Source organism: Onthophagus taurus, chromosome 11, assembly GCF_036711975.1.
Source record: "Onthophagus taurus isolate NC chromosome 11, IU_Otau_3.0, whole genome shotgun sequence".
In the NCBI taxonomy this organism is placed as follows: Eukaryota; Metazoa; Arthropoda; class Insecta; order Coleoptera; family Scarabaeidae; genus Onthophagus; species Onthophagus taurus.
In genome coordinates, this window is record NC_091976.1 from 4814518 (window position 1) to 4831579 (window position 17062).

The window sequence follows — 17062 nt, forward strand, 5'->3', positions numbered from 1 at the left end:
ACCAAGAGGTAAGTACACGGAATTCCTCTTCTTTCTTTTTATTACAACAATGTGGGACAGCGGAGAAGAAGAAACAACCATGGAAGTTATTCATTAGTTATTCATTAGCATTACTTTCAGCTGCAAACCTTCGAAGTTACTACTACTATATTAGCATCACCTCCAGCTGATATTCGAAAGATAAACAATTGTTATTATCAACTACTTTCGTTGAAGACAGTTAACATTGGTTCAGAACCTACGGAGGAACATCCTAAAGATGGTAAAATAAGTTTTAAACTTAAGGTAATGTGAAGCACATAAGGAATTCAGATAAGGTATATATGAAAATGGGTCGATCACCGAATCTGAGCGCAAAATAATTCTTCATTCGCACAGCCAAGGTAGATCGTATGTTGAGGTTGGAGAAATGATGAACAAAATCCGTTAATATTATTCGCAGCGTTATTAACCGATTTAAAGGAGCATCAAATTTCTAAAGTGGCTAAACATACCGGCCGTCCCTGAGCTTTAAGCGATCGGAAACGCAAACAAAATCCGAAAACTCAAAGCAGATGCAAAATGCTACTGAAGTAAAACAACATTTAGGGAAAGGTTATTAATCTCATGACCGTCAGAAGAGTGCTATACGAGACCGGTTATAGTGCACGTGTTGCAAGGTTAAAGCCATTAATATCTGTGCGTAACTAAAAGAAGGGTCTGGACTGAGATCAAGTACTTTTCTCAGATGAGAGTAAGTTCAACATTTTACCATCTAATGGTCGTATTAAGGTATGGAGATGTCGGTCTGCATGTCAGCTGCAGGGGTAGGTGTACCGTTTATAGACGGTATTATAATCAAAACTGTTTATTTAAATATTTAAAAGAAAACCTCTAAAAGTTGAATTTGTCGCCTACGTACACATTTCAAAACGATAATGACACAAACCATTCGGTTCATATCGTACGTATGTGGTTAGCATATAATACTACTCATGTCTTACCGCACCCTCCGCAGTCCCCAGATCTCAATCCAATTAAACATTTGTGGGAGGAATTGGATAGACGGGTCAAAAAGTTACCGATTACTAACAGGTCGGAGCTGAAACATTGTTAGAGGAGTGATACAAAATTGAGCAGAAAATAACACAAAAAATTAGTTCATTCCATGCCAAGACGTTTGGAAGCCGTTAGAAGAAAACCACTGCAGAAAGCCATCGAATCTTGGTGAAAGTTTATGGGAATCATGCTCTAGCTGAGACAACTTGTTGTGACTGGTTTAGACGATTTAAAAGCCAGCCCAAAAACTTTGAAGATGAAGAATTGGAGGCTTTGCTCGATCAAGTCTCGTGTCAAACTGAATCTGAAGACAATGATCTACGACTTAATTTAATTCATTCAAAAATGATATAGCTTATGTGACTGACTTGTTTGCCAAATTTAACGAAATCAATTTGAAGCTGCAATGCGATAAGTTGAATTTAATAAAAACAAAAAGTGTAATATCTGCATTCGTAAAAAACTTTTTGGGATGAGAGTAGTGTAAAAAGGCCGATTCTGGACAGGAAGTGATCCTGATCCTCCCTCGCGCATATGACGTCAGCGCATGCGCAGTACGTGCATGTAATGTTGGTTGCCTACCTCGTGGGGCGCCACCTAGCGGTAGATAGCGGAACTAACCACCTAGCGGTGGGTGGTGGAACTAACGCCATGTTGGTTGGTTGCCTACTTCATGGGACGCCACCTAGCGGTGGGTGGTGGAACTAACGCCATGTTGGTTGCCTACTTCATGGGACGCCACCTAGCGGTGGGTGGTGGAACTAAGGTGGGTGGTGGAACTAACGCCATGTTGGTTGCCTACTTCGTGGGACGCCACCTAGCGGTGGATGGTGGAACTAACGCCATGTTGGTTGCCTACTTCATGGGGCGCCACCTAGCGGTGGGTGGTGGAACTAAGGTGGGTGGTGGAACTAACGTCATGTTGGTTGCCTACTTCATGGTACGCCACCTAGCGGTGGGTGGTGGAACTAACGCCATGTTGGTTGCCTACTTCATGGGACGCCACCTAGCGGTGGATGGTGGAACTTAGCGGTTTAGAGTTCCGTAGGGCGCGGTAAGGGGGTTGGGTGATAGATGGCGCGCGTAAATTTAAAATTGGTGTCACCTAGCGGTGGAACGTTGAGTGATAAATGGCGCGCGTCTGGGCGTTCTAAATCAAAATCACATTTTATCCCTACCACTACCTCCTTTTGAGGTTCTGACCACGACCACATTTTAAAGTCCCAAGAACCCTCTTTTTCCGGAAAATTTGAATGCTGCTATCTAACACCACGATGACGTCATCATCGATACATGACGACACAAAGCTTGGTGTTGCCTGATGGGTGGTAGACGGCGCGCGTAAAATTTAAAATCGTTAAAAAATAGAAAAAAGGTTTCGAACAACTTAACGGAATATAATATGATACTTACTTTTTATCCGAATTGAACTATAGCTGCAAGGAGAAATATGAAAACTTTAAAGCTAATAAACCACTGAACCACCGAAACCTTTCCTGTTTAGTATTATTTTGGTAGTATTAAATTAACATCTTGGAAAAAGTATTATAATAAAACAATTTTATTAACATTTTGATTTATTTATTTATTTACTTTCTAACGTTTTTTTTACAAAGTCGACGAGATGCAACAATTATTTAATATTATAATGACCCCACGCTAAAGTTTTAACCCCGTCAGCTTTAATAAATCTTTTGGAATCGTTTGGTGAAAGAACTAATTTATTTTGAAGAACAGTAAATATGTGATGAAACAGTTTTAGATGTTAAGCTATCGTAATAATGTTGGAAAGAAATTTTGTTTTTTACTACAGCTTTTTTTACACCTTTAGATTTTTTAGTAACCTGACCATCTAGAACCCGATTCGCGTACATTTTTGATCGTAAACCGATAAAATCAGTCATAATTTTACCAGCATTCTCATCCTTCATAAGACCTAATACAGCCTTATTTTGAAGAGAAATCTTAAATTGGTTATCAGGACTATAGTTTGATGTATCAAATCTATCTAAATTTAATTTAACATCCTGATAAACATCATCGGTGTTAATGAGTACGGTAAAGCTGTCGGTGTCCATGTAACACAAATTAATTTTATCGTTGTATGTTGGTTTTAAAAAGCTGTAGTAAAATTCGTACATTAATAATTTTGATAATTCTAGAACTGTAAAACCAATGTAAAGAGGTTAATCATAAACCACATTAAGCCTATCCATATGTATAGCCGAAAAATGGTTAGTAAAAATTTTAATACTTTTAAAATTTAATTTTGCGATTAAACTTCGAGCTCCAAGTTTTGTTCGACCTTTACTACGCACATCATCCCAAGTGTTAATCAACCTTACATCAACCCTTTTATCAACGTTTTCCATGGTCTTACCAAATACAGCATTGTTCATTAATTTGAAAAAATCTTTTTCAAAATCATTTTTAGATGCTTGACGTAATTTAGTATTTATATCAATGTAAGGTTTAAGCCAAGCTGATTGTTTAAAAGATAAAACTCTATTAATTCTCCTAATGACAAGACCATGGGTTACAGCATGTTTCAGGTTTCTGTAATGAATAATATAATTATTCTTATGGTTTAAATTGGGGATTAATCTTTTTTCGCTTTCATGCTTACAACCGGGTGGGAGCATGTTTTCAGCAAGGAAAGGGAGGTCATTATGTACATCATGCAAATGTTGTGGATAATCAATGTCTACATCCAAAATATACCCAAAATCGGAAAAGTCGGAGATATTGTTAATGTCTAAACTTTGAATTTCTTGTTCTCCCAACCACCTAAATTCGGAAAAAGGTATATATTGTGACATAGCCCAACCGTACAAATTATTAGCGTCCCAATACATTAAATAATTTGACGGTAAAGCAGGGTCATATTTATCCAACATATATTTATTATTAGCTTTAGCGTGACGTAAAGAACACTGTGAAATACCTCCGCGGATACCTTTTTTAATGAAGTGTAATTGTTCAATATCCGTCAATAACTCCAGTTTAATTTGAGTAAATTTCAACATAGCATCCCAACTAAGTCCAGGTGCCGTGTAATAATGTGCTGGATCTAAACCATATGTTTTTAAACAAACGCTTCTAAACGATTGAAACACATCGGTCAATAATAACACATCTGTCTTTAGATATAGATCTGAATAATCTTTTAAAGTTTTACAGTTAAATGTTTTCCAAACATTTTGAGCATGTTGGTACTGTTCATCAGTTATATCTTCAAAATTCAACTTATTAAAAAAGGTATTCTTAGGTGGTAGTGATGTGTCTTCTAATTTCTCAAATGATGTTATGTAATTATAGGGAAATATACCTTTTTTCGTTACCAATTTAAACTGTTCATTATCGGGAAAACATTTTCTTATGTGGACAAAATCATCATCTGAGAGATTGTTAGACAAAGTATCGAGTGAAGATGCCATAAACCTAAATGAGTCTACAAATCGTAATTTAATATAAATTTGATTGTTAGGAACTTGTTCGCTAACCTTATGCATGCCACGAACAGGAATTTTTTTACTAAAACTAATGTATTTTTCTTTATTATTCGGTAAAACTTCTATGCCATACTGATCCAATTCAGCCATCTCTTTCACGAATAGATGAGAATCATAACCACTGAAATTGTGGAGAAATATGGGGAAATAATTAGGAATTCTGAAATTTAGATTGCATATGAAATGTGCTGGACCCCGATATTTACCGCTTATATGACAATGATCGTGAACTTTGTAGTTATTATTATCATTTTTAAAAGAATTTTTACATATGTAACAAATATCAGCTTTATCAAAATTAGTTCGCTCTTCGATTGTAAGAGGTAACATTGGTTTCACAGTTTCAAAATATTTATTATAAATCGCTTCAACATCGCGAAGTAACATCAAAATAAAAACTCTAGAGCAATCTAAGCCAGTGTAAGTTTCAAATTTGTTAAAATCAACACCATTTATGTTTGAAACAATATAATAAGCAAAACTATAGGGAACGTGTTCCTCAATCTTTTCGGTAAACGATTTAGATGAATTGGGCTCACAATTATCTATAGGTTTCAAAATAGACTCAAAGTCTGCGTAAACAACAAACGGTACAATCTGAGTATTTTTGTAGTTGTTAAACTCTAATATGTTTTCGTATATATAATTTCCTAAAAAATTTGGTTTCCGTTTCAACTCTTGTGATGGTAAAATTGTTTTTATATAATTACAGTCATTTTTTTGATGATTAACTAATTTTTTATTATCTGAAAAAAATGTTAAACACCCATCACAAAGGTGTATAGCTTTTTGATGATTAGAAATTTGTTTGGAAATTAGTCTAGATATATTTTTTATTAAAACGAAATGAGCCCGTCCCATGTCGTATAAATAGAGTAAATTTACGTGAGTATCACATCGATTTTTCGTGTAATAAATCGGTCCTTCCACCAAATATTTTTTTGACCTATAAACTAATTCATAGACATTAATGCTTATACCATTTAATTTTTCAATTTTAACTATATCTTTTAAATTAATTGGAAAATGAATACCTTGTAGGTTTAAAACCTGACTGTAATGTGGGTAGCTAGATATTTGCTCTGAATGTCTATTCGCAGGATGAAGGGCTGCCGTCAGACACCATGCCAAACACGCATCATCTTCATAATTTTTTATGTTGACACACGCATGTTTATTTGCAATCTCTTCCGGTAGACGTATGTACGATGAACTAGGTATCGGTTGGAATTTATTTATGTTTAGTAAAAGATGAGAAATTGAGTGAAATGCCCAACCGGAACCACGTTCCTGGAACTCTTCCGCTTGAGTTATAATATCCCCCATCATCTCATCGTAAATCTCTTCCAAAATTGTAGCTGTTGTTATGATTTTAAATTTCGTATTAAAATTTTTTTCAGACACTACCTTATCTTCTTCTTCATCTTTCATATCTGCTTCATCATTATCAAATTTTATAAAATTAGATAGTAGTTCAATTTGTATTTTAACTGATCCACTTAATGTAATTTGGTTGTTAATAAGTGTAATGACCGTTTCTCGCAATCGTGTGAGATAGGAAGATATATCATCATCTGGTTGAACTTTACTAATTTTATAGCTGACAACCCGATTCTTAAAACATGATGCAATCTTTTCCACGCCATTCTCAATAGTTGTTGTATGATTTGTGCGAAGATGTGTTTGTAAAGTGAAAAGTGATGTAAAGGACTCACCACAAATCTTACACGCTCTCGATAAAGATGTTGATAAACGTTGAGCTGGTGTTGAAGAAGAAGTTGATGGTAGCGATAACGATGATAATTGTTCCATCTTAAGAGGTGGAGATGGCGATTGACGAGATTCTACAATAATCTTATGTACTTTTCGTTTATGTTTAATTAGATTATCGTTTCGTAAAAATGTTTTGACTTTGTTGAGTACGATCTTATGAACATTCCGTACGTGACGATTGAGATTATTTTTTAACGTATAAGATTTTTGACATAACTCGCAAACGAACATTGTGAATTCGTTTGAAGTTATTACTAAAGTGAATTGAATGTCGCGAATCTACGTGTTATTATTATTATTATTCTCAATACTCAAAGTGAAAGCTGTTGTTGTTCCTGGGTGGGGATTTACTGAGGTTATTTGCGTTACACAATTCGCAAACGAGCGCTGTGATTGCTTAAAGTAATTACTAAATTGAATTGAAAGTCAATAGCGTGAGGGAATTTACCGAGGTTATTTACGTTTTAAATATTCATTTATCAAAGCCAAGGTAATATTTAAAGTCGTCACATAAATTCCAAAGTTGTTTACGTAAGTTAGCGTTATTTGTGAAATATAAAAAAGAAAAAATAAAATATTTTAAATTAAAATAAATTTATTTAAATGAGATTTTTAACATGATATTTATTTAATATACTTAATCTATATGAAATTAAACAATCTAAATATAAAATATAATGAACTTCTGACATGGTAATTACAATAGGTAACAAAGAGGTTCTCAAATTTCCATCAACATCGAAGTCTTCACATCTAATATATAGTACGTCCTCACTCACGCGGGTAATATTTAAAATTCCTTCTGCTAAAGGTATTGTGTAACTTAAAATCACCTCCTTGTTGAAGTAAAATTGCTTGAATATATAAATTAAATGATCCCAATCTTCATGCTGGAGACAAATTTTGTTTAACTCACCATTACACGATTTAAAAATTAACTCTACGCAAGGTATAGAGCCTCTAACAACACTAATACCAACTTTAATGTTAAATTCACCTGCAGAAAATACACTTTCATCAATAAGTTTAATTTCTTTCTTTAGATCCTCTTTGAATTTTACCCACAGTTTGTCAATTAATCCCCAAAAATCTAAACTTACACCGTTGACACTCATGTTTCAGAGCATGTTATATACTAATTAAAATGAAATTTACACATAAACATGTACCCTATATCTAATATTAAATAGGAGTGGGGGATTTAGATTTTAAAATTATACGAATTTTACAACTTTACCAAGGTGTAGATATTTTAGATGTTGAACTTATTTTTGATAATAGAAATTTTAGTTGATCTAATATAGATGTATAGGGACAAGATATACCTAATATTGATAGGCTTTTATCTACGGTATCCACAGTCTCTTTTAAATATTCATTGTATCGAATTATTTTATTACCAACAAAAAAATTCAATAAACCATCTGAAGATTTATAAACACCATCAAAATAACCCGGTATCCCTGGAAACTCATCAGCAACTGACGTCATAAGTTGCCGTGTTTTAAAATATTGATAATCCACTTGAACAGCATAGATCTCATCAAAGAATATAAAAGGTGAACCATAATTACTTGTCACAACTCCTGTAATATTAGTACGATTGTTAAATCCCAAACCAGTTGCTTCAAAATCCCATTTGTGACGTATCGACATACTCCTAATTTCAATTATATAAATTGAATGATTTATAATAACTATAAGGTTACCATTAGAACCAAAGGAAACCTTATAATTATAATTCGTAGCTTCTAAAACACCTCTCAAAGGCTTTAACCAATCAACAATGTTTATAGGTGTGGAACGAGTTGGCATTTTAGATTTTAAATCAATTGGCCAAACCCATTGTTTATAAAGTATATAAATTACTTTTTTATATATTAAAAATCCTGAAAACTTATCATCAATATCGCAGATGTGAGATAAGGTGAAGGGAGCTATACTTTCAATTTTGGGTGTAGGTTTTAACGTTGTAGTTTCAATTTTGGGTGTAGGTTTTAACGTAGTGGTAGTAGTAGTAGATACTTTATGTGCTCAAGTTGAATTCCCATAAATTTTCTGTATCGCATGAATATCATTCTGACTTAATGTGAAATTTTCAATATGAACGAATCCATAACTGGGAAACATGATAGAATTAAACTCATTACTATGATCTAATCCTAATGCGTGTCCTATTTCATGTACCAGAACTAGGAATAGATTAGTTTTGCCTGCCAATGTAGTATTAGTTAAATCCCAATCCTCGTCTTTGTCTAAATGAATTTCAATTGCGTTTTTGTAAATGTCAGGGTAGTCGGCGTGCGCAAGAATTCCTCCCATACCATCGAAGCGACCTAAACATGATGCTTTATCATTTCTAATAATTCCATGTTTACCCGATTTAAAAGCGATCAAAATGTTAGCGTCTGATATTACTCTCCTAAAATGTAAATTGACGTGGTTAGACCAAATGTTAAACGCTTTTTGCGCAATCGCGGTAAAACCGTTTGGATAATAATCACCGTATATACCCCATTTAATATTTAATGAACTCCATTTTCGGTTTTGATCGCTTGATTTCAGAAAGTCGAAAGAATCTTCATTACCACATCTAGGCTTACCAAGTAAATCTACGGTTCTAAAGTCTATTTTACCGGTCACTGGAAGATTAAATGATTTTTGAAAGCGAGATATACCTTTCTTCAATAAGCTTAGTTGGTCCACATTTAAATCACTTTGACTCACATTAGTTTCTCGTTCGATATACCCATATTTATCGAGAAGCATATAAATTTCTTCATCACGTTCACTTATCGTTCCCAATGTATGTGTCAACATACAAGTCCAAAGAAAAATAGTTATTGCTTTCATGATTCGTGACTTTACGTCCACACTGTATGATAGTTTACAACTAAATGATTAAATGTGAATTGGGTGTTGATTATTATTTAGTTTACAACTAAATGATTAAATGCGAATTGGGTGTTGATTATTATTATAAAACTACAACCAACTTTCTAAAAATTTATTTACAATTCAAGTAACTTTATTTTGTTTACATAAAAATTTTTTTAAAATTAAAACATTGTTCTGTGAACATACTGCTGGAGAGCCAATATGAAACCAACAATGATTGGAGGTTGATTTTAATTTAGTCTCATCCTCTTCCGCAAATTCTAATGCGATATCCGTTATTATTGATTTATTATGGTTATGTGTTTCCAAAAACTGCTTCTTTTGATTCCCCTTAACAAAAATTTGATCGTAGGAGGAAATTAAGTGATCAATTACATTTAGACCATCAGATTGATTTATCCACCCATCGTTATATAACAACCTGTGATGGTTACGTTCCAAATATCTTACTGTCTTCCGATCTTGAACATTTAATCGTTGGAATGGTATACTAGGCTTAAGGTGTAAATGTATAGTGTAGTCGGTGTTGGCGATATCCAGAAGAGTAAATTCCTTAACTTCGAATTTAGAGTTGACGTCAAACCCTTGAACGTCTACAACCGCACTTCTGAACGTCATATTGAAATCTAATATGAATATGAACTCATGTTGGAATTTATTCATTTATAGATACCTCCCCACCCAAACTCATGTTGGAATTTAATTTATAATTATAGATACCTCACCACTCAAAGGTTTGTATGTGTACATGGATTCTTGAAGTAGTATACAGTATGCTTTTGTATCAGGTGGAAAATCTTTACTGCTTTGAATTTCGATACGTACCTCACATGATGCGGACGGAGCGGCTTCTTCATCGTTATTCTTAGTGGTATCCACCACGAATAAAGGTCTCTTTTTAAAGCTTGTGAAATCCATAATAGGTTGTTTTCGAGATGTTTCCCAAATATACGGTTGAAATTCAGTAAACATTTTATATAGTTCAACATAATTTTCTTTTGCAAACTCCAAATTCATCGACTCGAACGGATAGCAGTATGAGTTTAGATATACTTTAAGATCTATAATGTTCAAGTGATCGAAAAGTGTACAATCAGAAGTCGGCTGATCCTTTCGATTGGTTTGGAATGCGACTATAACATATTGAGGTCTACCTCTGTTAGTTGTTGACGTGACCGACCAAATCTCCTTATTTCCCTTTCTCATAGAAGGTAGCTCATAAAAAGACCATTTCCGAAACGGTACGGGAATGTTTGAATTTTTATTTAAACCATCCAATAGCTTCATCTTTATCGATGGGCTGGGGTACACATGTTTCGCTAACAATGTAACCGTTTTTACGGTAAACTCTGCGGTGCTAGGATCAGCTTTTGATGTGGATTTATAACAATTGGAGTCAGTACGACTTCTAACAAATCTAAATTTAAAGCGACCTCTCATAACGTGATTATAGTCTCTAAATAATCCGAAAATATGACTTAAAGGTATTTGAAACATAAAATCCTTGTTCGCACTCACTGTGGATAAATTTCCTTCGGGTGGCCATTTTAAACCAGCTATTTCTAAAGATTTACATTCCACTTCGTTTTGCTGAAGTAGGGTTCGAATGAGAGATGTTAAACCCGGTTCACGTACCCGTTCGATTTCAGTACCGTTATGTTCAAATGCGATATACTCAAATAGAAATGTTGGTAAGTTGTGTGTCAATTGGATGGTATCAGTTGGATCGTTTAATTTTTCTTTATAATCCCCCTCAATACGTATATAACTTTCGAAGAATGAAAATAGAACATCTTCTTGGTTCAGCTCAATGGTGAATATATCGTTGTTTTGAAAAGAATTTGTAGATGGATGATAACTATGCACTTCTTCTCTGGCAATCGAATTATCTACGATGGGTTCGCGGTATATATTTAACTTTTGTGCGGACATGATAACCTAAATGCTTGAGGAAACGTCTGTTGTCCGCTCGCAATGAAGTCTTTTTGTTAACTGTTCTAAACGTTTTCTTTCCAGCTGAGTTATAATGTTTTCTTTTGGTAGATGATGATTGCGTTTGAGGGTCAGCTTTTAATTGGAACAACAGACCCATTATGAAGTTCGTTTCAGCTCTAATCTAATAACTATTTCTTCTCCGCGAAAGTTAACCAATTTACCACGCTGATCAAGTAATTTTAGTGTAATGTTCGATATCGGACGATCGGTGTCGACTGGTAAATAAATGGGGTTCCTTGGCTCTATATTTATACTGAAACCTGGATCTACGGTTGGAGCGAATTCATATAAGGTGTGTGATAATTTATTATTGTAATACGAACCAGAAATTATATTACATTCCACTCGAACGGATGTTACACGTATTATATTTACCGGAAGATCTGATTTATGCTTTATCGATACATCTAGTTTGCGATTGGAAAACCCCAATATCGAAGCTATTGTGTTCGGTCTAGAGAAATCTATCTCAAAATAATCGCTTTTTATTTCACACTGTAAGGTATTATTGTTAGCCTTAAGTGAAAAAAATTTTTCAGGGTCATCAACCGTATTTAATCCGATACGATGTAAAATCTCTTTTTGCAAATAAAGTTCAATGTCCGTTATTTCATATGCACCAGTAGGAATTTTGATTTCCTCTTCTGTTAATGGTCCCGCCGAAGTTATAACCGCTTGTCGACTTTTGTTTATTGGAAATTTTTCGGTAAAATAAAATTTGTCATTAACTCCTCGTTCAATGTTTGGTATACTGTTATACGTATAGAGTCCAATAAGACCAAGTGAGTAACTTGAGTTAGGATCTAATTCTATAGGTGGATAATAGTCTTCGGAAATTTCGCTCTTTGTACTAACCAGTGTGAACGTCTGAGACATTTTCACTCAAATGAGCTATTTTTTGTCTTTAGTAGAAAATTTATACATAAGTGACCGCAGTTATACGGGTTATCCTTTTGAAAATTATCGTGGTTATACTCAATTTGACAATTTTTAAAGTATTTTAAAAGTTCTTTAGGTGGTTTTAGATCTCCATAACTGTCGAAATATAACACTCTATTACCAAATTTTTTATAGGCTACCCAATGGGTTCCGCTACCTCGGTGATCATCTAAATTTATAACAGCTGATTCATAATATTTAGGACCTTTTTTAGGCAGTCCATTTCGCATATACACTCCGCGAAAATTTGGAATTTTGAGTGTTTTAGCGTATTTTATTATATCGAGATTCGTTAGAGGTCTATTAGGTAGCCTAGTTAGAAGTTTTTTTTTTGTTGCTTTTTACTTAAATATAAACCCAATCCTTTTTTATACTTTTTAATATAAAGTCCGCTTCCGGTTTTACCAACCGCGATAGCTTCCATCGCCTTATTATGACGTTCGGCTTCTTGCAATTTCTCTTTAGCTTCTTGACCGCTTTTCACTGCGCGATACACGCCTGCCGCGCTGCCCGATAACGCTCCGAGAGCTGAAAGGCCTGCAAATATAGCTGGTAGTATCGGTAGTATACCTCCTCTTATAATAGGTAATGAGATTGTACGTGGAATTTTAACTTTTTTCTTTCCACCCACAGATTTAACGGCTATGCGTGCATGTTTCATTATCTGTTGTTTTAGGTAAATCTTTAGCGATTTGCTTTACCAATACACTTTTATTTGTTTTATGTTTTAATCTCCCACCTTTTTTAATTCTTTTTTGTCTCTCATGACCCATTCCTAATTTCCGTTAAACTTTCATAGCGTTTGTAACTAACCAAGCCGAAGCTTTTTCCCCAATTGACGAATCTTTCGCTTTCACTCTTTCCCAAGCGTTGTCCTCCAAACGTTTATCAGCCTCGTGACGTTGTTTTAAAGATGTATTTTCCGAGTACGCTATATCGTGTTCTCTACAAGCCTGATCTAACGGATTTATTCCTTTATCACCTTTAGCCAAACGCTTCTTTAATTTTGTTCCGGGGCCACAAAATTGATAACCTGGAACGTGTAACTCAACGGGTAGTTTATTGATAAGTGTATTAAGTATTCCGTTTCCTTCCACTGTCGTAGATGTACTATCTCGAATGAACAACATACTCAACTAAGTATAATTTATGTTTTCACATCTATTATATAGTATCTGTACATGAAGATTAAAACTCATTTTAATACCACAATGCGTGTAGTGCAGCATCCATCTCTCACAATGTCATTAACCGATCTCGATCGGCTGATAATGACGAAGATGATAACAACACGTAGACATGGTGACCTCATACCGAACAGTATACGAGCAATAGTGTGCGGTCCGAGCGGATGTGGGAAAACCAATTTGATGTTAAATCTCATTTTCGATAAAAACGGTTTAACTTTTGAAAATATTTATCTATACTCAAAATCCTTACATCAACCGAAATATAAATTTTTAGAGATGATTATGAAACAATTACCGGAAATAGGATTTTATCGATTTACGGATAATGATACAGTTATAGATCCATCTGAAGCTAAACAAAACTCAATTTTCATATTTGATGATGTAGCATGTGATAAGCAGGATAAGATTCGATCATTTTTCTGTATGGGGCGACATAAAAATATTGATTCGTTCTATCTTACGCAAACCTATACACGAATACCTAAACACCTAATTCGAGACAACGCAAACGTCCTAATTCTATTCAAACAGGATGAGATTAATTTAAAACATGTGTATGATGAACACGTTAACACCGATATGAAGTTTAATGTTTTGAAGGAAGCTTGTAAACGGTGTTGGAATGATGATAAATATAACCCTATGATTATTATGAAAGATTTTGAATTAAAAGATGGAAGGTATCGTATAGGAATGGATAAATATATTTACCCAGACTAAATTATTACATTGTTATCTAGTATTTACGAAAGTAAGCATGTCACATGGTGATGAAATGACTAAGCGTTCCATTCGTGAAAGAGATAAAGCTATAATTAACATAACAAATACTATTAAGAAAAAATATTTAGCGCTTAAACTCGGTCGAGAAAGCGATGATCGTCTTATCGCTAAACTCCATCAGCCTTTAAGCGACTCATTGAAAGATATAACTAATAAATTAAGTGACGCGAAATCTTCTTCTGTACATTATCATCACCACTATCCACATTCTGATGATACTGCTGTAGACGTAAAAAAAAATTTGATGAAACTGATTTTAAAACTCCAGGATTTAGGAAAAAATTAACATTTCCTGAAAGCGATGATGAATATAAAACGCCGGATGTAAAACAAAAATTGAAAGTGGAGGATTTACCTATAGAAAATCTACCGTTACAAATTCGGGATTTATATTATACGTTTGGTAAAAGAGAAGAAATTGATGAGAGAATGGGTATACGTTATGATGCTGATGAAAACAATTGGATGATTGGATCGAAGACTGTTCAATTTAAACCTTCCCATATTATCCTTGGAGGTGAAAAACGTATTCAAAACACTCCGGGGTTATATGAACTTATACAGTTAAAACGACCTACAAATTATACTGAAGAAGATCTACAACGTTACAAATCGATTCTAGAGTATACGGGTGCGCATAAGCGAAATTTTACGGGTCAAATTGTTGGAAATAAATCGTACAAGTATACTAAAATTATTAAACCTTTATTTACATCTAATAAATCAGGAGGTAGATTAATATCCGGAAGACATCTTGAAGTGAACTCGAAAATCGTTGAGTATAAATACTGGGATGATGTTAATGAGTTGGTAGATCGATTAAGATTATTGTACGCGCCACATGCGGCAGGAAACAATTCCCATATCAATGAAATTACATCTATTATAGAAGAACTGAAAGAGAGCGGTGTTATATCATAATAAAAAAATAATAATTTATGTATACCAATGAACAGTGGGTCAAGCGTGAGTAGTGTGAGCATTGATAAGTTTGGTCGTACATTTCGTTCTTCACGGAATAGATTCTTGAGTGATGAGAATATAACTACATTTCAACGCAGTATTGGTTTACCTTTAACCATAGATGGTGATTATGATATCCAGGGACGTAAACTAACTAACGTTCAACAACCGACGGATGAAAACGATTGTGCGATAAAAATTTACGTAGATGAAATTTGTGAAAAATTGAAAGCTACAATCTTAAACGAAATTGCCGTCATAATAGCGAAAGTTAAATTAAATCAATCGGATATATCGTCTCTACAAGGATCTTACAATAGAATCGAGCAAAAACTTAAAAGAAGACATTACAAAAATTAACGCGGGAATCCTATTAAACGAACAGCAAACTTCAGCTCTAAAAAGTTCATTCATTTCTAATTTAAATACAATTGATATACTCACAACCAATCTACAGAATGGAATACAGGATGTTGCAAATCGTATGCTTGATACAGAAAACAGTATAAATTCCCGACTAGACGCATTAGAGAAAAAAGTTGTACCTAATCCATAAGCGTAAGAATGCAGGTATCGAAAGCAAAACAAACTATAGTTGAAGAACTTCATCGGCCTGCTAGACGTTTATTTTCCAGACGAAGAACTATATTGAAGGGGATTGATGATTTATGGCAAGCTGATCTTATTGAAATGATTGAATTTGGTAAATTCAATGCCGGACATAAGTACATATTAGTGGTTATCGATTGTTTTTCGAAGTATCTCTGGATGCGACCGTTAAAAAATAAATCTTCAACGGATGTAACACACGCGTTACGTTCAATTCTCTCTGAAGGTCGTCTACCTAAAAATCTACAAACAGATCAAGGAAAAGAATTTTACAATACTCACTTTAAAAAGTTGATGATGGAATTTAAAATTAATCATTATTCAACCTATAGTGTAATGAAGGCTTCAATAGCTGAACGTGTAATTAGAACCATAAAACAAAAGTTATATAAAATGTTTAGTCTTTACGGAAATCATAAATGGCTACATTTATTGGATACTATTACAACTCAATATAACAATTCAAAGCATTCAACAACGAAAATGAAGCCATTTCAAATAAATTCGAAATCTATAGAAAATAAACTTCTCAATACGGTGTACAATCATATTAAAATTGCTGGTAAGGGAAACTTTAAAATTGGAGATGTAGTTCGCATTAGCAAGCATAAACACGTTTTCGATAAAGGATATTTACCCAACTGGACCACCGAATTATTTAAAATAGTTAAAAGACAAATTACGAATCCAATTTCTTATTTATTAGAGGATATGGATGGTCAGCCTATTAAAGGAGCTTTTTATGAATTTGAACTTCAAAAATCAAAACAACCTGATGTATATCTTGTTGAAAAAGTGTTGAAAAGGAAAAAGAATAAAGTGTACGTTAAGTGGTTAGGATTCGATTCATCACATAACAGTTGGATTTCTAAAGATAATATTGTTTAATTTTTATGTTATTTTGTAAATAAAACTTCTACGCTTTCAATCGATATTACATAATGGAAACCTGTTCACATAAACCGTATTCTATACATTATCATTAGGAAAACTTCTACGCTTCTTTTAACCCTTCCGCGTGGAAGTTAAAAAATTCAATTACTATGTGAGATGCGTGAGTGCGATCTACGTGAGATGTGTGAGTGTGATCTACTCTATGCTATCTACTCTAATGTGATCTTCCGCAGTAGAAATAATTTTATGCATGACGTACACGTGTACGACACTCCACGCGGAAGGGTTAACCTCTTTGCATAAACAGTATTCCATAGTATATAAAGAGGATAAATGCGCCTTTAAGCCGCATAGTTCAACTAGTTCTTCTTCTTCTTAACAAAATGCCTTTACCACAACTCGTTCAAGATATGTGCAATGCCGTATGGCAAAATGTAAGTATTAATTCCATACTCGTTTAATTTT

At 34.0% G+C, this 17062-nt stretch overlaps 2 protein-coding genes across 2 annotated transcripts; both read right to left on the reverse strand.

The window, feature by feature from the left end:
• Positions 1-8357: 8357 nt before the first annotated feature.
• Positions 8358-9176, reverse strand: LOC111419087 (macrophage metalloelastase-like). The gene has a single exon (XM_023051842.2). The coding sequence runs from the start codon at positions 9174-9176 to the stop codon at positions 8358-8360; it is 819 nt and encodes a 272-aa protein (XP_022907610.2).
• Positions 9177-9920: 744 nt separating this feature from the next.
• LOC139432010 (uncharacterized) lies at positions 9921-11153 on the reverse strand. Its single transcript, XM_071200339.1, has one exon. The coding sequence runs from the start codon at positions 11151-11153 to the stop codon at positions 9921-9923; it is 1233 nt and encodes a 410-aa protein (XP_071056440.1).
• Between the last annotated feature and the right edge of the window lie 5909 nt (positions 11154-17062).